Source organism: Sinocyclocheilus rhinocerous, unplaced genomic scaffold, assembly GCF_001515625.1.
Source record: "Sinocyclocheilus rhinocerous isolate Xijiao unplaced genomic scaffold, SAMN03320098_v1.1 scaffold2613, whole genome shotgun sequence".
Taxonomy (NCBI): Eukaryota; Metazoa; Chordata; class Actinopteri; order Cypriniformes; family Cyprinidae; genus Sinocyclocheilus; species Sinocyclocheilus rhinocerous.
The window spans coordinates 220,291-235,175 of NW_015650705.1; the positions used below are offsets into that span (position 1 = coordinate 220,291).

A 14,885-nucleotide genomic window follows, 5' to 3' on the forward strand; every position below is an offset into this window, starting at 1 on the left:
TCTCATCATCTTAATTCAGATTCCCACAAAGCCTAACCTTTACAGGTTTGCACATTAAACCACTACAAACCATGCATTAAACCACTAACCATTAATACAACTACAAACTGCATTTCATTGGCTCTGTACTTGTACTCTGCACAGTGACAATAAAGATGACTCTAATCTAATCTAATCTAATCTAATCTAATGTATGTACAAGACACATCTGGCTGGTTAAACACACTGGAACACAGCTGACTTATAATGAAATCAGATTTGAAGTTCACAGTTATTCCTGAATGGTTAATTAGTGAGTGTATCCAGTTTAATGTCACTTACAACTCAGCCAGGCTGTCATCTCTCTCGAGCACTGACCGTCTCTAATAAGGTCAACAGGACAGGCTTAATTTTTTTCCGATGCAAACATGACAATGCTGTATGTGCTGAAGATTTGTACAAAGTAGTGCTTAGCTTGTCAGTACAAGGAGACTACTGGTACTTATGCCATAATTAACCTTCAAGGAGGAAGATGTCAGGAACAGATTAGTTAAATAACTGTGTAGCAGTCAGCATGACCTACGTGTGCCCCATGCCATAATTCAGAATGAGAATCAGAGTCAGTATAAAACTTCAATTCAATTCAACAGTGTGACAATTTATTTTATTCAGATCTATTTTGACAGTCATGTTAAAATCACCTGAATGGAATCAGTGGTGGACTGGTGTGGAATTTTGGACTGTTAAAACATGCTGGCGTTCTCTGCTCTGTCAAATTAAAAGCTCAGGCACTGTCAATATAAAAGTCCCACTTTTGACGCTTATCTGCAAAACAGAAAAAACTTATAAGCCAATGTAATTATTTCCTCTGGTATTACTACACAAAATAAAAGTTATGAAATGTTGTATATCATAGCATTTATTTGATGAAACATAATTCAAACATATAGCTATCTATAAAATAAAAGTTTCTCACTACCACATGCTTTAACTGCACAGTCTTACACTACATCACAGATCCTGTTTGTATTGATCCCCCATTCTTAGGCATCAATGATTCCCACAGGCCTTAAACAATAACACTAGATAATTACAATCAATTACTGGATTCAACTGCATTTTGCCCCACACACATCTGTTTGAGTAAAAGAAAGTGGACCAAACCGACAGTTTTTCCTTAGAGACACTCAAAACCAGTACATTTACTATATCAATTAAGGGGCCTGTATAATTTAAACGTTCATGTGTATCTCATCCAAAGGCTACTTTTATTACAAGAACAATCACCTTGGTGTAACCTGGGGTAAAGACCTTTGCTCAAGGGCACCATCATGACAGCACAATCTCTGTAAGTTCATGAATCACCCCTTATTGGTTTTAAACTAGTGACGAAACAGTCTGTATGTCAGTGGTCAATGGTCTTGCATTGGTCTAACCGTTGGTAACAAACCGCAGTACTCAAAGGGGCTCAAACACATGTGCCTTTAAACCAAATACATGTTGCAATGAAAATACATAAAATGATGCTTGAGTAGCGTTTAGATACTTGCATTCAGTATGTTTTGGGTTTATGGGTAGCCCTGCCTATAGCAAAATCTCATTGGTCCAAAATTTCTCTGGCAACTGAAATCATGCCCTTGCTGTTGTTTGCGCCGTGCTCTACTGTTTGAGCCTCAGAAAGGATATCACAAAATGATTTAACATTAAATATTAATAAAATGCACATCTTTCTCAATTATTCAATGTCCAAGGGAATGTTCTGTCAAAATCTACACCAAAATCAAAGTAGATATGTGTTGATACACCAAACACATGCAAAAAAAAAATAATACAAATTCCCTTCATGAACAGACTGCAGCATAACAGGTAAACCATTAAACCATTTGTTCATCTTTCCCATCATACAACTGCTGGTTTAAAGGCATTTGGGGCTCCATCATATCACCTTCTCAAGGATGGAAGTGGATATGTTTAAAAAAGCCATGACCCACCTGTAGGTAGTGTGAGGTCCGGAATGATGGTTTAAGGTTCTGATGCATCATGGGCTTCTCTAGGTTAAGGGAGGACTTTCGATAGGCCTCTTTGGCCTGGCTGACGGTGAGTGTTGACCAGGAACTCCTCTTCATGAACTTTCCCTCCGGTGCCATGGACAGGCCCTCGCAGGCTGAACACTTGACATCATTGTTGCTTTTGGAGGTTTTGAGTGAGTGGTCTCCAAAGTGAGTGTGCATGGATTCTGGGAAACTGTGACCTACGTGCTCATAATGGTGGCGGCTCAAGGCGCTGGGCGTGCGGTAGGTGCTATCACTATCTAGGTTGTCATCCGAGCTCCACCAGCCCCCCGTCCCTGAACGGTGCCTGCGCTCCTTGCTTTTACTGCGCTTGCTGCCATGCTTGGATGAGTGATGATTGCCATGGTGATGGCTTCCCCCACCTCCACTGTCACCTTTGGTGCCATTCATCTTGGACGATCCCTCCAGTGAGTGGGACTTGGTGAAGAGCTTCTGGACAGAGTGCACCAGGTGTCGGATGCGACCAGGGCTCTCACTGCGCTGCTCCCCACCAGGGGCGGCAGATGTGCGTTGGTACTGGAGTGTGTGGAAGCCGTCGCGATGAAGCGGAAGATGTTTTTCGAACTGGTCCAGCAGGTTTGCGGGGATGCGGTTGCTCTTGCTGCTGCCGTGGTGAGAGACGGATGTTGCAGCAGCGGCAGATGTGGCTGAGGTGGAGATGGCTGCACAGTCTTCCCGGGCAGCTGGGTCATAGTACTGTGAATTGTAGTGCATTCTGGGAAAGGTGCTGCTGGAGATATGGTCGGCAGGGGCAGTGGAAGTTAGCGCCACGGGTGACATGATCATGCAGTCGGAGTGAATGGAGCTGCGGGGGGAAAGACGGTGATGGAAGTCCATGGCACAGGTCTCCGTGGGGCTGAGCAGGTAGGAGTGGCGCAGATCGGACACATGCATGCCGTGCAGGTCATGGAGATGCTCGCACTCCACCAGTCCACACGGGGGCAGTGTGGGAATCTGGTGCGGTGCACGACCACCTGATAAGCCCTTCATGTTCCTGGGTGGAGTGAGGCTACTATCCTCATTGAAATCTCGGGATGGTGACCAGGAGGAATACTGCTGGTCTGAAATAAAGAGAAGGACATTAAAGATGAGCAGGATTACTAGATTAGTCTTAAGTTTATTTGTCTCGCACAACAATATCTTCACTCTTGTTTCGGAAGATTTCATTTTACACGAGGCTAAACTTTTGTGGTCAAAATAAAAATTCTGTCAACACTTACACTCAAGTCATTCAAAACCTGTATAACTTCCATCTTGATTTTGGGAAGAAAATAACTTTCACTTCGGCGAATGCAGACAATGTGATTTGAACCTTTCATGAACTCTAGTTGCTAGATTAATTCAAGCCTCTGTTACTAATTCAAAACCATCAAGTAACTAGCAATGGTTTAGGAAGATTCTAAAATGATAATAATGTAAGAAGGACACAGTTTTTCAATGAATCGATTGAATGTTTCACTCAAAGACAGTGGCTAGATGTATATATACATAGTTCCCTACTAGTGGTTCAAAAACAGTATATGAAAAGAGTAGTATGTCTGAAGTCACGGTGTTCATAAAACAATCATCTGGATCAAAAACATCATCTGAATCTGTGAATAAAAGTAAAGTGATAAAAATGATGGAAGTAGTCACATGTCAATGACAAAATGGCGAATGTAGTAAATCTGGATTACATTCATACTGTACTACACTCCTTGGGCCTCATTCATGAAACACAAACAGAACAAATTTTTGTGTAAATCATTCGGAAAGTCGTTGTGACGTAAATTTTTGGATTCATGAAAATGTTTGTATTTTGAAAATGTTAGTTGGCACGAAAGAAATTTACACCTGCTCCCTACCACGTGTAAATGGTGCATAAAACATTAAAACATTCTGTATTATTTTAGACAAACTGATGACACTGCATTTTTATGTATTATAATGATTAACGAGTTCATTTGCCCTGTCTTATTTTTTTGGTTGTTTTTTTTTACTCTTTAACTTTTGGTAAAACGCAGAGCTCGTCACTGTCCCTTTTTACACAGCCGTCCAATCACAGTGGAGGAGGGGCGGGACAAACATTACATTGACCAACCAACATACTTGTACAACACAACTATGGAGAAGTTAATATTGCTGGTTACCACATTTTTATATTCAGTAATATTCTTCAAAATAAGATACTCGTAACATGTTACTGCCGTGAATATTCCAAATCATAGCAAACAACGCGTCACTTCCACAAAAATGCAGTGCCTCCAAAGCTCTCTCAAGCACCACCAGCTGGTTGTTTTCAGAAGAGTACCAGGCATTATGTCAGCTGGCTAAAGATGCTCTGGTGGACATACGTTAATTTATTAATTTATTGTTAGGCATAGCCTATTAGTCTCTTGTGCATTTATGCAATATAACTTGCCAAACCTGAGAATTGAGTCCAAAGGATTCCACACCATTCCTAGATACATCATTTGTGTAGCTGTAATTCATAGGCGGGGAATATGCTAATTGTGAATGACCGTGCATGCGTGCCCTATTTACGAATTATTGGAATTCATTAACATACACACATTTAACTATCAAATCTGACCGTTACAAAGTATTTGTGAATCCGGAGGAGAGTTTTCGGGAAGGTCCATTTTACGCATAAATTACTCATATAATAAATTACTCAATTACTGATATATTTACGAATTTTTCATGAATGAGGCCCATTCATAATATATAGAATGGGGAGTCCAAACCTGTTTTTGGAGGGCCACTGTCCTTTAGAGTTTAGCTGCAATCCTAATTAAACACACCTGAATCAGCTAAACAAGGTCTTCAGAATTACTACAGACTGCCAGGCAAGTCTGCTAGAGATGGTTGCAGTAAAACTTTGCATGATTTTGGCCGTCCAGGAGCAGGATTGGACACCCCTGATATGAACATTCTTTTTTACTTTCTCAAAAGAAGTACCAACTCCAATTTCAGACAGAGCCAGTCTCTTGTTTGGTTTCTGAATTACTTTTTTTTTTTTTTTTTTTTTTTACAAATTGGTTAAGTGAAGGGTTCAATTACTCACTCCTGAAGACAGTCAATTGTTTCATTTCTGAATGAATCAGCATTTTTAAAAAGAATCATTTGAATGAATGATTCAATGAGTTAGTCATAAAGACAGTCACCTGTTTTGTTTTTTAACAAAACTGATGAATGAATAGTTCAATGACTCATTTAGTTCCTGACTCAATTAGCGTTCTGAACGAATCACCGCCACTGATGCACAGAATGACAGTCTGTCTGGAAAACAGTAGTGATAAAAACTACTTTTTTATATCAGCACTTCTTGGTGCACTGCTCAACCAATCAAAGGATCAGAGCCAACTGTTGTTTAATGTTATTTATTATTCTAAGACCATAACATGTAGTTTAATTTTTTTTAGTTAACAGTGTAATGTCCTTACTGTCATCTCCACTTCAAGGTATTCTGGCTTTGGCTGCTGAGAGAGCAGTTAAATCCTTGCTGGTAAATGCTTTAACTATTTACCATTTAAAAATGTTATCATTTTCTGCAAGCAGTATATATATTGTAAATAAAAAATAAAATAATAACTGTCTTGACTGCCTTTTATGTCACAGTTCAGGATAGTCTCCAGTAAAGGGTCTGGGAATGTGCACCTTCTTGAGATGCCATCACCCAATCAAAACGAAGACAAATTTTCCTGCAGATCTACAGTGATGAGCCACATGTATTCATAACTAAGTGCCCATGAGGAAAGACGCCACATTACTCTCTCTGGGTATTATAGAGCTCCTCACTTTATACTACCATGGTTCACATCCAAAAGAAAAAAAAGAAAAGAAATAAAGTATTTAGCTGTCTTTCAAACAGACTTGCTTGTTCTGACTAATGGGGCCCTGCAGGAAACCTCTCTCTCTCTCTTTGCATAAAATTATATTTTATAAGTTTTGATTGTGAGTTAAAGTAATGTTGACAGAAAAGGACTCTTCTTTCAATTCTTTCAAAAGAATTATGATCACAAGAGAAAAAAAGGGTTTTGCATATTTCTGACGTAACATTTAGAAAACCTGTATTAAATTCAACAAGCCTAAAACACTGAAAAGAGATGCCCTGAGATCCCAGGAGAGCACAAATCTGTAGTTTAGTTTCAAGTAGGGATGCTTTTATGCAACTTACAGCACACACATTGCAGAGAAAATTCACCTTGATTAACCAGAAGGTTACGTTTTTTGCTCAAGGGCACGATGGCGATAGTTCACATGGATTTGCATGGATCGTGGCTCAAACCTGCAGTCTTATGGCTAACAGTCCAATTTTAACCAGCCACTATATCATACCACACCTTCAGGTCTGTTTCAGCTACTTTTCAAAGAAAAATGCAGCACTGAAGTCTGTTTTGGGAGACTTCTAAAGCCATATGAAAGCTCTGTGTGAGGTACAGCCACCAGGATGCACTGAAAAACAAACTAACTAACAAAAAAAGATACTTTGGACCAACATAAAAATAAAACACTCTCATTTGTTACATACTCTTAATGTAAAATAATCTCATTTTGGTCACACTTTATTTTAAGGTCCAATTCTCTGTATTAACAAACCATTAACTACGATTTTTGCCTCAATAAACTAATAATTTGCTGCTTATTAATAGTTAGTAAGGTAGTTGTTAAGATTAGGTATTGGGTAGGATTAGGGATGAAGAAAATTGTCATGCAGAGTAAGACATTAATGTGTAATAATAAACAGCCAATATGTTAATAATAGGCAACTAGTTAATAGTGTGAATTGGTCCCTATACTAAAGTATTACCCTTGTTTTTTATATACGTATAAACACCTTCATTTCACCATAAGCAAAAGTTAAATTGGATATAGAGTGCATTAGTGCCCTCCAACATTTTAAGTGGTGCTGGTTCCAGAAGTATTTTTCCCATTCATTTTTCCCTTAGGGTTTAAAGGGGTCATATGATGCGATTTCAAGTTTTCCTTTCTCTTTGGAGTGTTACAAGCTGATTGTGCATAGATAAGATCCCTGAAGTTGCAAAGACTAAAGTCTCAAAACCAAAGAGTTATTCTTTATCGAAGTTAAGACTCTGCCACGCCCCCCTAAAACGGCTCATTCTAACACGCCCCCACATATCTACCCCACTATGTGGAAATATTTGCATAATCATAATGATCTTTAAAAAAGCATCATATGACCCCTTTAAAAAAAGTCTTTATAAGCCATGAACCAAACCAACCAGCTACAAGGAGAATCACAACTTTACAAACATTTACTTAAAGCAACAAAAAGTATTTGAACATCAAATACTTTTTAGACAAACATTTTTGCTTTTAGACAAAATGACCAAAACCGTGGTTTTTGATTTGACCAATATTAAAATGCACTTTACATAAATGTATTTTTTCTTTTTTCCCCTTTTTTTTCTTTTTTCAGTGTGTAAGAGTTATACAAACAGCCAGTCTAATGTAGCATCATCCAAACCATGTGTTCTCATCATCTAGGATAACAGCTAATATCAGTAAATGACAAATTAAAGCAAAGATGCCAATGTGCCAGAGCAGGAAACACCTTTAGCGCTAAATCTCCTCTTACATAATGTCCAGGGCCCATAATCCATTGCAGTATATCAATGAGAATGAGATATAACACAGAGTTGTCATGGTAACCATTGCTGAGAACTCTGACCATGAAAAGCTGATTTTAGAGTTTGTTACACAGGGATGACAATAATTCACAGCAGGACTGCTGTTCGCAGTCGTCACTAGATTTCAAACAAGAATTATTACAACGTATACATCTGTATACTTCAGACCTGAATTCTAGATGACTGTGATAAAGAGCTCATAAGCCTGATGACTTCAGGATAGAGTAAATGGATCTTGCTCTAAAATGATTATTGAGCCTCCAAGTCAAAGCAGCTCAGCGGAATCCACCGGAACCCAGCGAGGTTTGAATATGCAACATTCCCAACATTTCCTCTGCTGCTTCTCTATTTTTACAACACATTGCTACAGAAAATGACAAAGAACATGTGGTTGCCGTGGCAACAAAATGAGTCAAAGAAAGACAGCCATGTGGTCTCACGTTTAGCATCTTGCCTGACACACAATTACACACAATGACACATTCAGGGTAACTACCTGAGCAACCAGAGATATTTAGAATTGTGCGATACTAGGAAATATACATAAATAAATAAAAAAGATACATGGCACTGATGTCACAGAATGTGGAATCTAAGAAGAAATGTTAGTACATACTAAAACAGGTTATGTAATCTACAGTCCTCTAGGTACAATTGAATTCTTTCTATGAATTGTTTGTATCAAATAAGATTACTAGTTAATCTTATACACATTACACACACTACACACACACACACACACGCACACACACACATATATATATATATATATATATATATATATATATCAAAACAGTGGTTCTCCAGTGGGACTCAGAAAACTGCAAACTTCCAGTGGGGCCTCAAGATTACTTTGTTTTTTATTTTTTTAAATAATAATTAAACATTTAAATTATTTAAAATAGGACAAAACAACTATATTTATATATATGTGTGTGTGTGTGTGTGTGTGTGCGCGCAATAAATGTCTAGACCTGAAAGTCTTAAAACAGAATAAAATATTAAAACTCTATTGGCATTTTCATAATGCATATAAATTTTTCTAGTTTTGCCAAGCTCTAAATGATCCTTATCCTTTATCATTATTCTTTCATTCTTGTCCAATAAATCACAAACCAATGGAAAAGTCATGGGGCCTTTAAATTCTGTTCCACTGTTCTAAAATATTCCATTTTGATTTTCAATTTGATAAAATTACAGAAATCGGAACGTTAAAACATTTATTTTTAACAGAAAGGTTTAAATCTTTCAAAATTAACTTCAACTCTCATGTAGCCTATGCTAACTCTTAAGCCCTCACTAAATAATGGAATATTATCTCCAGCTCTTTATTTCCATCCTCTTTATTTTCCTGAAATTACTTAAAAATGATCAAGTTATAATTAATAAAGTGCCTGAGCTAGAACATTTACCAGAACACTCAGACAAATACCCTTTACTCGAATAAATTACGACACATCATATTCAGTTTTTTTTAGAAGTTACAGAGTTCAAAAGGTACTGAATGACAGGAATGACCCAAGAGGACACAGCAATTCACCCAAGCACCCTACAGCTGAGATAGAAAATGAACTGCATTTACTTAAGGAAAGCTGCACTTGTATCTTCTCCAGTGCCAGTTGCATAACTCGGCATTATCAAGTCTTCCCACCTCCACACCAAATCTCAAGTGAAACAAAAGATCACTGAAGACGAGAGCAGAGTAACAGGCATCAATCCACATTCATGTGAGTCGCACTGCTAAAAATATCACTGAAGGGAGGGGATTGCCTTCCTGTAGGGAGTAACTGAGGACCCTCGAAATCACCTGCCGTTTAAATATTGGTGTGGCAGTGTGCTATTGGCAAACAGCTAATGGAGGAAGTGCAGAAGAGCTCAACTCAGTAACTAACCTTCAAACAAGATAGACAAGAGGTTTCAGGTACTAAGCTCCTCTTCACCAAAATGATGGTAATCTAACCGAACACCTAAAAGAGAAAAGTCAGCTGGCTTTCGCTTTCACTCAGACAAAATCAACGTCTGAGAGAGAATTAATTCTTTGTGTTTGGTCCTAGTAAACTGTTACATATAGCTGAAGGAAGTGAACGCCAGAGAAAAGAGTTGCGCTGGATGCCTGAGCAGGAGCTCACCTTTGATTCAGTCTCCCACTCACGCCCACTGTTGCCCTCGCACACACAGGACGGTGGCGCTCTGATGGCAGGACCCATCGGCCCCTGCTAGCGAACGCCTCACCCAATAAACAGCTCCTCACTTCATAACAGACAGAGAGGAGAGAAAAGAAAAAGGTCGAATTGAAAAATCACAAAACTGACGGGACGGTGAAAATTCATAAGCTCGTCAGATTATAGGGGTTCAGTGTCATTTAAGAACATATTTTATATTATGCAAATCCAGTCTTAATAAACAACCATTTTTAGGTTGTACCAATCTTGAGAAAAAATGAAGAATGAGTCCAGAAATTGCTCAACTGTCCAAATGTGTGGCCATTATTTACATGAACTGAACACGTTCCATTATATTACTCAGATATAAAGCAGTTTCAAGCAATAATTTGGTAGAAAATATCAATACAATACTTTTTGGGAATAATAAGCAATTATACACTTCAAGAAATATAGATAGGCCTATACACAAGGGCCAAAAGTAACACTTGTCGAGTGCCAAATATAAGTACAATTCTCCATAACACAAAGAAACACATATGTGAATTATTACATGCATTAATCTTAGCATATTAACTGGTTGTTATACAACATAACCATATTTTGCATATCATATATGATATATATATATATACATATATATATATTTTTTTTAGCAAAGAGCAAAGAGACCACCACTATAAACCTACATGTATATAAGCAACATGCCGTATACAGTATATAGCCTTAAAGTTTAGCTTATCCTCTAAAGACCCTAAATTTCATTTTACACATACAGTCTGACACAAAGCATGCTGACACAAAGCAACTCAAAATACGATTATATTATGATCAACTTTAACTGAGTTGCAGCAGCTTTCTAGTTCCTAGTTCCTAGAAAGCTGCTGCAACTCAGTTAAAGTTGATCATAATATAATCGCATTTTGAGTTCATGTACTGTAACTTTTTTTCTATTAAGTACTATGCATTTTCAGTAATATTTCAGGAACTCATTTAATTTAATTGATTTAACTGTTTGGTTTTTCAGTGAAGTAAGACTTCTTTAAAACCAAATGGTAGGTAACGTTGTCTTCCATTTCTCCAAAATGAGTGAAATTCATTTTAAATGCAAATGAAGAAAAAAAATATATAATATAATAAAAAGATATAATAAATATAAAGAAGGATGTAAATGGACATTTCAACTGTCCTTATCAAGTTATAATTGAACATGCCATTGTATCACCATGGAAACTGCAGCATACTGCCATAAAGCTAAATGTTAAACAGTTGCTTAAGTATTCACAATTACGAGAGATAAAAAGGAGTGAATGCCTCCCCTCTAATGCAAGGCAAACCCTGTTTTTTTAGCATGTGATGCAAATACAGTATATCAGATTAATACTAGATGAAATCATTGGGGAGTTCAGGATAACCGCTGCTGCCACTGGGCCAAATTAACCTTTTTACACACAGAGAAGTAAACAAAAATAATGAACACACTGCTTTAATAAAAAACCTGAGATAAATGTTAACTGAAGATGCTTCTGTCTTTTTTCTTGCAAGGTTCTGTCAGTCCATCAGATACTGAGTGTATTTAAAGGATATTGTTTCTATGGGAACTATAAGATGTCTTTTTTCTTCTTCTAAACTGACACCTAGTTTCTCTTCAGAGAGGTTGAGAACAACATCATCTGTGAATCACACATGAAAAATACCATATATAACAATATTAAATAATGTTACATTTTTCCTTTCTCTTTGAAGTGTTACAAGCTCTTGGTGCATAAAGAAGATCTGTAAAGTTGCAAAGACTAAAGTCTCAAATCCAAAGAGATATTCTTTATAAAAGTTAAGAGTCAGCCACACCTTGTCACACGCTTGAGGAATTCAGCCAATCACAATGCGCTGGATAGCTGGCCAATCAGAGCACACCTAGCTTTTTCAGACCGATGAGCTTTGTAAAAATCGACGTGTTTCAGAAAGGCGGGGCATAGAGGAGAAACAATAATGTACAGTATGTGGAAAATAATGTATTTTTTTAACCTTAAACCGCATAAACACATTTCATTACACCAAATACACAAAATAATGTTCTTTTTAGCAGCATCATATGACCCCTTTAAACATATTTGAAAAAAAATATTTTCAAACCATGAGCTGAGGATTTGGAGCCACCTCTATCTTTTAGAATCTTTATTAATATGTTTTATAAGTGTGTCGTTTATGCATCACTAGTGTCACCAAACAGAATTGTAAAAAAAAATAATGTAACCAAGCTCCAACAATGGCTTGTTTAGATGTTGTGGGATTTGTGACGTCACACAGACAAATATCCGCTTGAGCTTCTCCCGACAACAGGACAAACTGAAGAGTAAAGGAATATTTGCTTTCATGCTTCCAGATGTATTTACTGTATGTCTCAATGGATCATTGGCAAAGAAACTTCTGTTGAACAATGAAACAGCCAAGTGCATTGTATCTGACAGCAGCTACATCGCAAACCGTAAAGTATTTCACAATACATATTTACATAATATTTCACAACATCGGCTGTTTACTGACAAGCCTTAAAGGAGTCACCTCTTAAAATGGATCATTTCAGACAGAGGGTCAGAATGTTGAAAATAATAATTTTTCAAATATATGACTTTTTTTGCGCAAAAAAAAAAAAGCTTTATTAACATTATAAGCAAATCTCAAAGAATTAAAATATGAACAAAAAAGTATCCATGTCATGGCCACTTTAAAGAGGTCATATTGTAAGAAAATTCATGTACAACTGATGCAAGAAACATTAACTAAGTGAACTTAAAATGCTACAAAAGTGTAGGGCTTATAAGTCGTCATGAAATATTAACATTATAAGCAAATCTCAAAGAATTAAAATATGAAAAAAAAATTATCCATGTCATGGCCACTTTAAAGGGGTCATATTGTAAGAAAGTTAATGTACAACTGATGCAAGAAACATTTACTAAGTTAACTTAAAATGCTAAAAAAGTGTAGGGCTTATAAGTCGTCATGAAATGGAAATTGTAACATCTGGATCACAGATTCAAAACCCGAGAGAGCCATTCTGAACGTTAACTAAGGCAGTAATTTAATATTGTGAAATATTTGAATGCAATGGCTTCTCATACAAGAAAAAAATGTACAGGGCTTTATTTTGTCCACTGAGAATTGATTGGATCATTGTTATTTGCTAATTTCTCGGTCCCACTTTATATTAAGTGGCATTAACTACTATGTACTTACATAAAAAAATAAGTACAATGTACTTATTGTGTTCATATTGTATTGCAAAACACATTTGCTGCTATTGAGGTGGGATATGGGTAAGGTTAGGAACAGGTTCTCTAAACACTGTAATATTTGATCAAATATAAGAAGAGTCCATTTTGGCACAAATGGCACACTGTAAAAAAAAAACTCACAATGTCTAGTCAGAAAATGCTCTCCGTTGTCCTCTGTTTAGAGGTCGAAACAGGTGCCTTTTGCCATTAATTAGGGTGAGTTTTAAAGTACAGTTTTTAAAGATTTGAATGTGCTCAAGTGTTAATAAATTGCACTGTTCATATGAAGCTAAATGAATACCTTTTATTTATTCATCGATGCAGGTAATTCATAAGCACAGTGCACTTTTGTCTCACTTTAAGAGTGACTATTTGTGGGTAAACTATTTGTGAGGTTAAGCCAAATGACAAGGAAATTAACCAAAGTGAAAGATTCAGTGTGTGCCGTCCTTAACATTCAACACACAAATCACTAAAACAGTGACACTCCAACTACATGAAGGTATAAGTAGCTTTGAGAGTTGCTTGAGGCATGTGATTCAACTCGATTTTTTAAGTCAGTTTAACCCATATGGCCACATGGTGTGGCCATATGGCAACATACTCTTTGTGTTCATTTCCTTGCCACTGTCTCTTTAAAGGCAGGGTATGTGATTTTTCAAAAACACTTTAGAAAACTGATTTGGGCCGAATAGCAAAACAAACTTGTAGCCAATCAGCAATAAGGGGCGTGTCTACTCATGATGTGGAGGAGAGAGCTTTCAGTGCATGGAACGGACATTAGCCGAGCCGAGCGACAGAAAGATAGAGATGGCAGATAAAAAAACAAAAGAGGAAAACGTCTGCGGAACGACAAGGCAAGAAGTAGGACCCGTGTAAATATCGGATCAGCTTTCCAGCGCTGGAGAGAACTCAAGGAGCGGAGGCCTGCGATCGGACGCCGAGGTTGCTTTGTTTCTTCTCAATAGGTGAGTAACACCGTGTCTACAACAGCTAAAGTCTGACTACACTGGACGCGATCAAACGACCGTTGAAAACCATTTGAAATGTGTGTCAGCACGTCATAAATAGAACCCGGCAGCAGTTTTCTGTCGGGGATTTGTTGCACCGCGCCGCTCACGTCCGTAGACACAGTGTAACATTGGTTTTGCTTTGTTTCACAGAACGAATCGTTGCCTGGGTTGCGTACGTATATGTGGGGCGGAGCTATCAAAATAGGGGCAAGACCCTTTTGGGGTAGGGCCGTGTTTGTTTTGGTGATTTCAAATATAAACATTGGCTACCAGAAATCCCTCACTCTGCCTTTAATTGAGCAGTTTCATTAAAGCTTCTAAGGTGAAATGTGTCATTTCTGCAACACCAAATGGAACAGCAAGAAAATTGCTGTTTTCAGACAGGTTTCCTGAACCCTTCTCCCTGTCTGCCGTTGGTAGATAACTCTGCCCCAAATTTGTTGTTGTTTTTGAGAACAAGAGGTTTTTCCATGTTTTACATTTTACGTTTTCAGTGCTTTTTTGTTTTTATTTCAATTTATTCCAATTCATATAGTTTTTATTATGTTTTATATCGCATGATGATAACATAATTGAGTGAAAAAAATAATATGCATAACCTTTATTTTATTTTCAAAAGGTTTATGTATAATATGAAGTCATTTATACATTTTAAGAAATTTGTTTTTCAAAGAGCCCAACCTCTTTTTATGTATATGGTACTTTTTTTTAATAAAATATTATATAATATAATAATTTGATGGGAAAAAAA

General features: G+C 37.1%; 1 protein-coding gene across 4 annotated transcripts in view; it reads right to left on the reverse strand.

Annotated features, from left to right (window-relative positions):
• Window positions 1-636: 636 nt before the first annotated feature.
• LOC107712425 (disks large-associated protein 2-like) overlaps window positions 637-14,885 on the reverse strand; it is a 51,766-nt gene continuing 37,517 nt past the window's right edge. For 3 of the 4 annotated variants that reach the window (XM_016517669.1, XM_016517670.1, XM_016517672.1), the window contains 2 exons: window positions 1,971-3,112; window positions 637-804 (listed from right to left, as the gene is read on the reverse strand). In XM_016517669.1, coding sequence (XP_016373155.1) covers window positions 751-804; window positions 1,971-3,112 — 1,196 coding nt within the window. In that variant the 3' untranslated portion in view covers window positions 637-750. Of the gene's footprint in view, window positions 805-1,970; window positions 3,113-9,813; window positions 9,935-14,885 lie in introns of all 4 variants that reach the window. The other variant, XM_016517671.1, reaches the window with a different exon arrangement.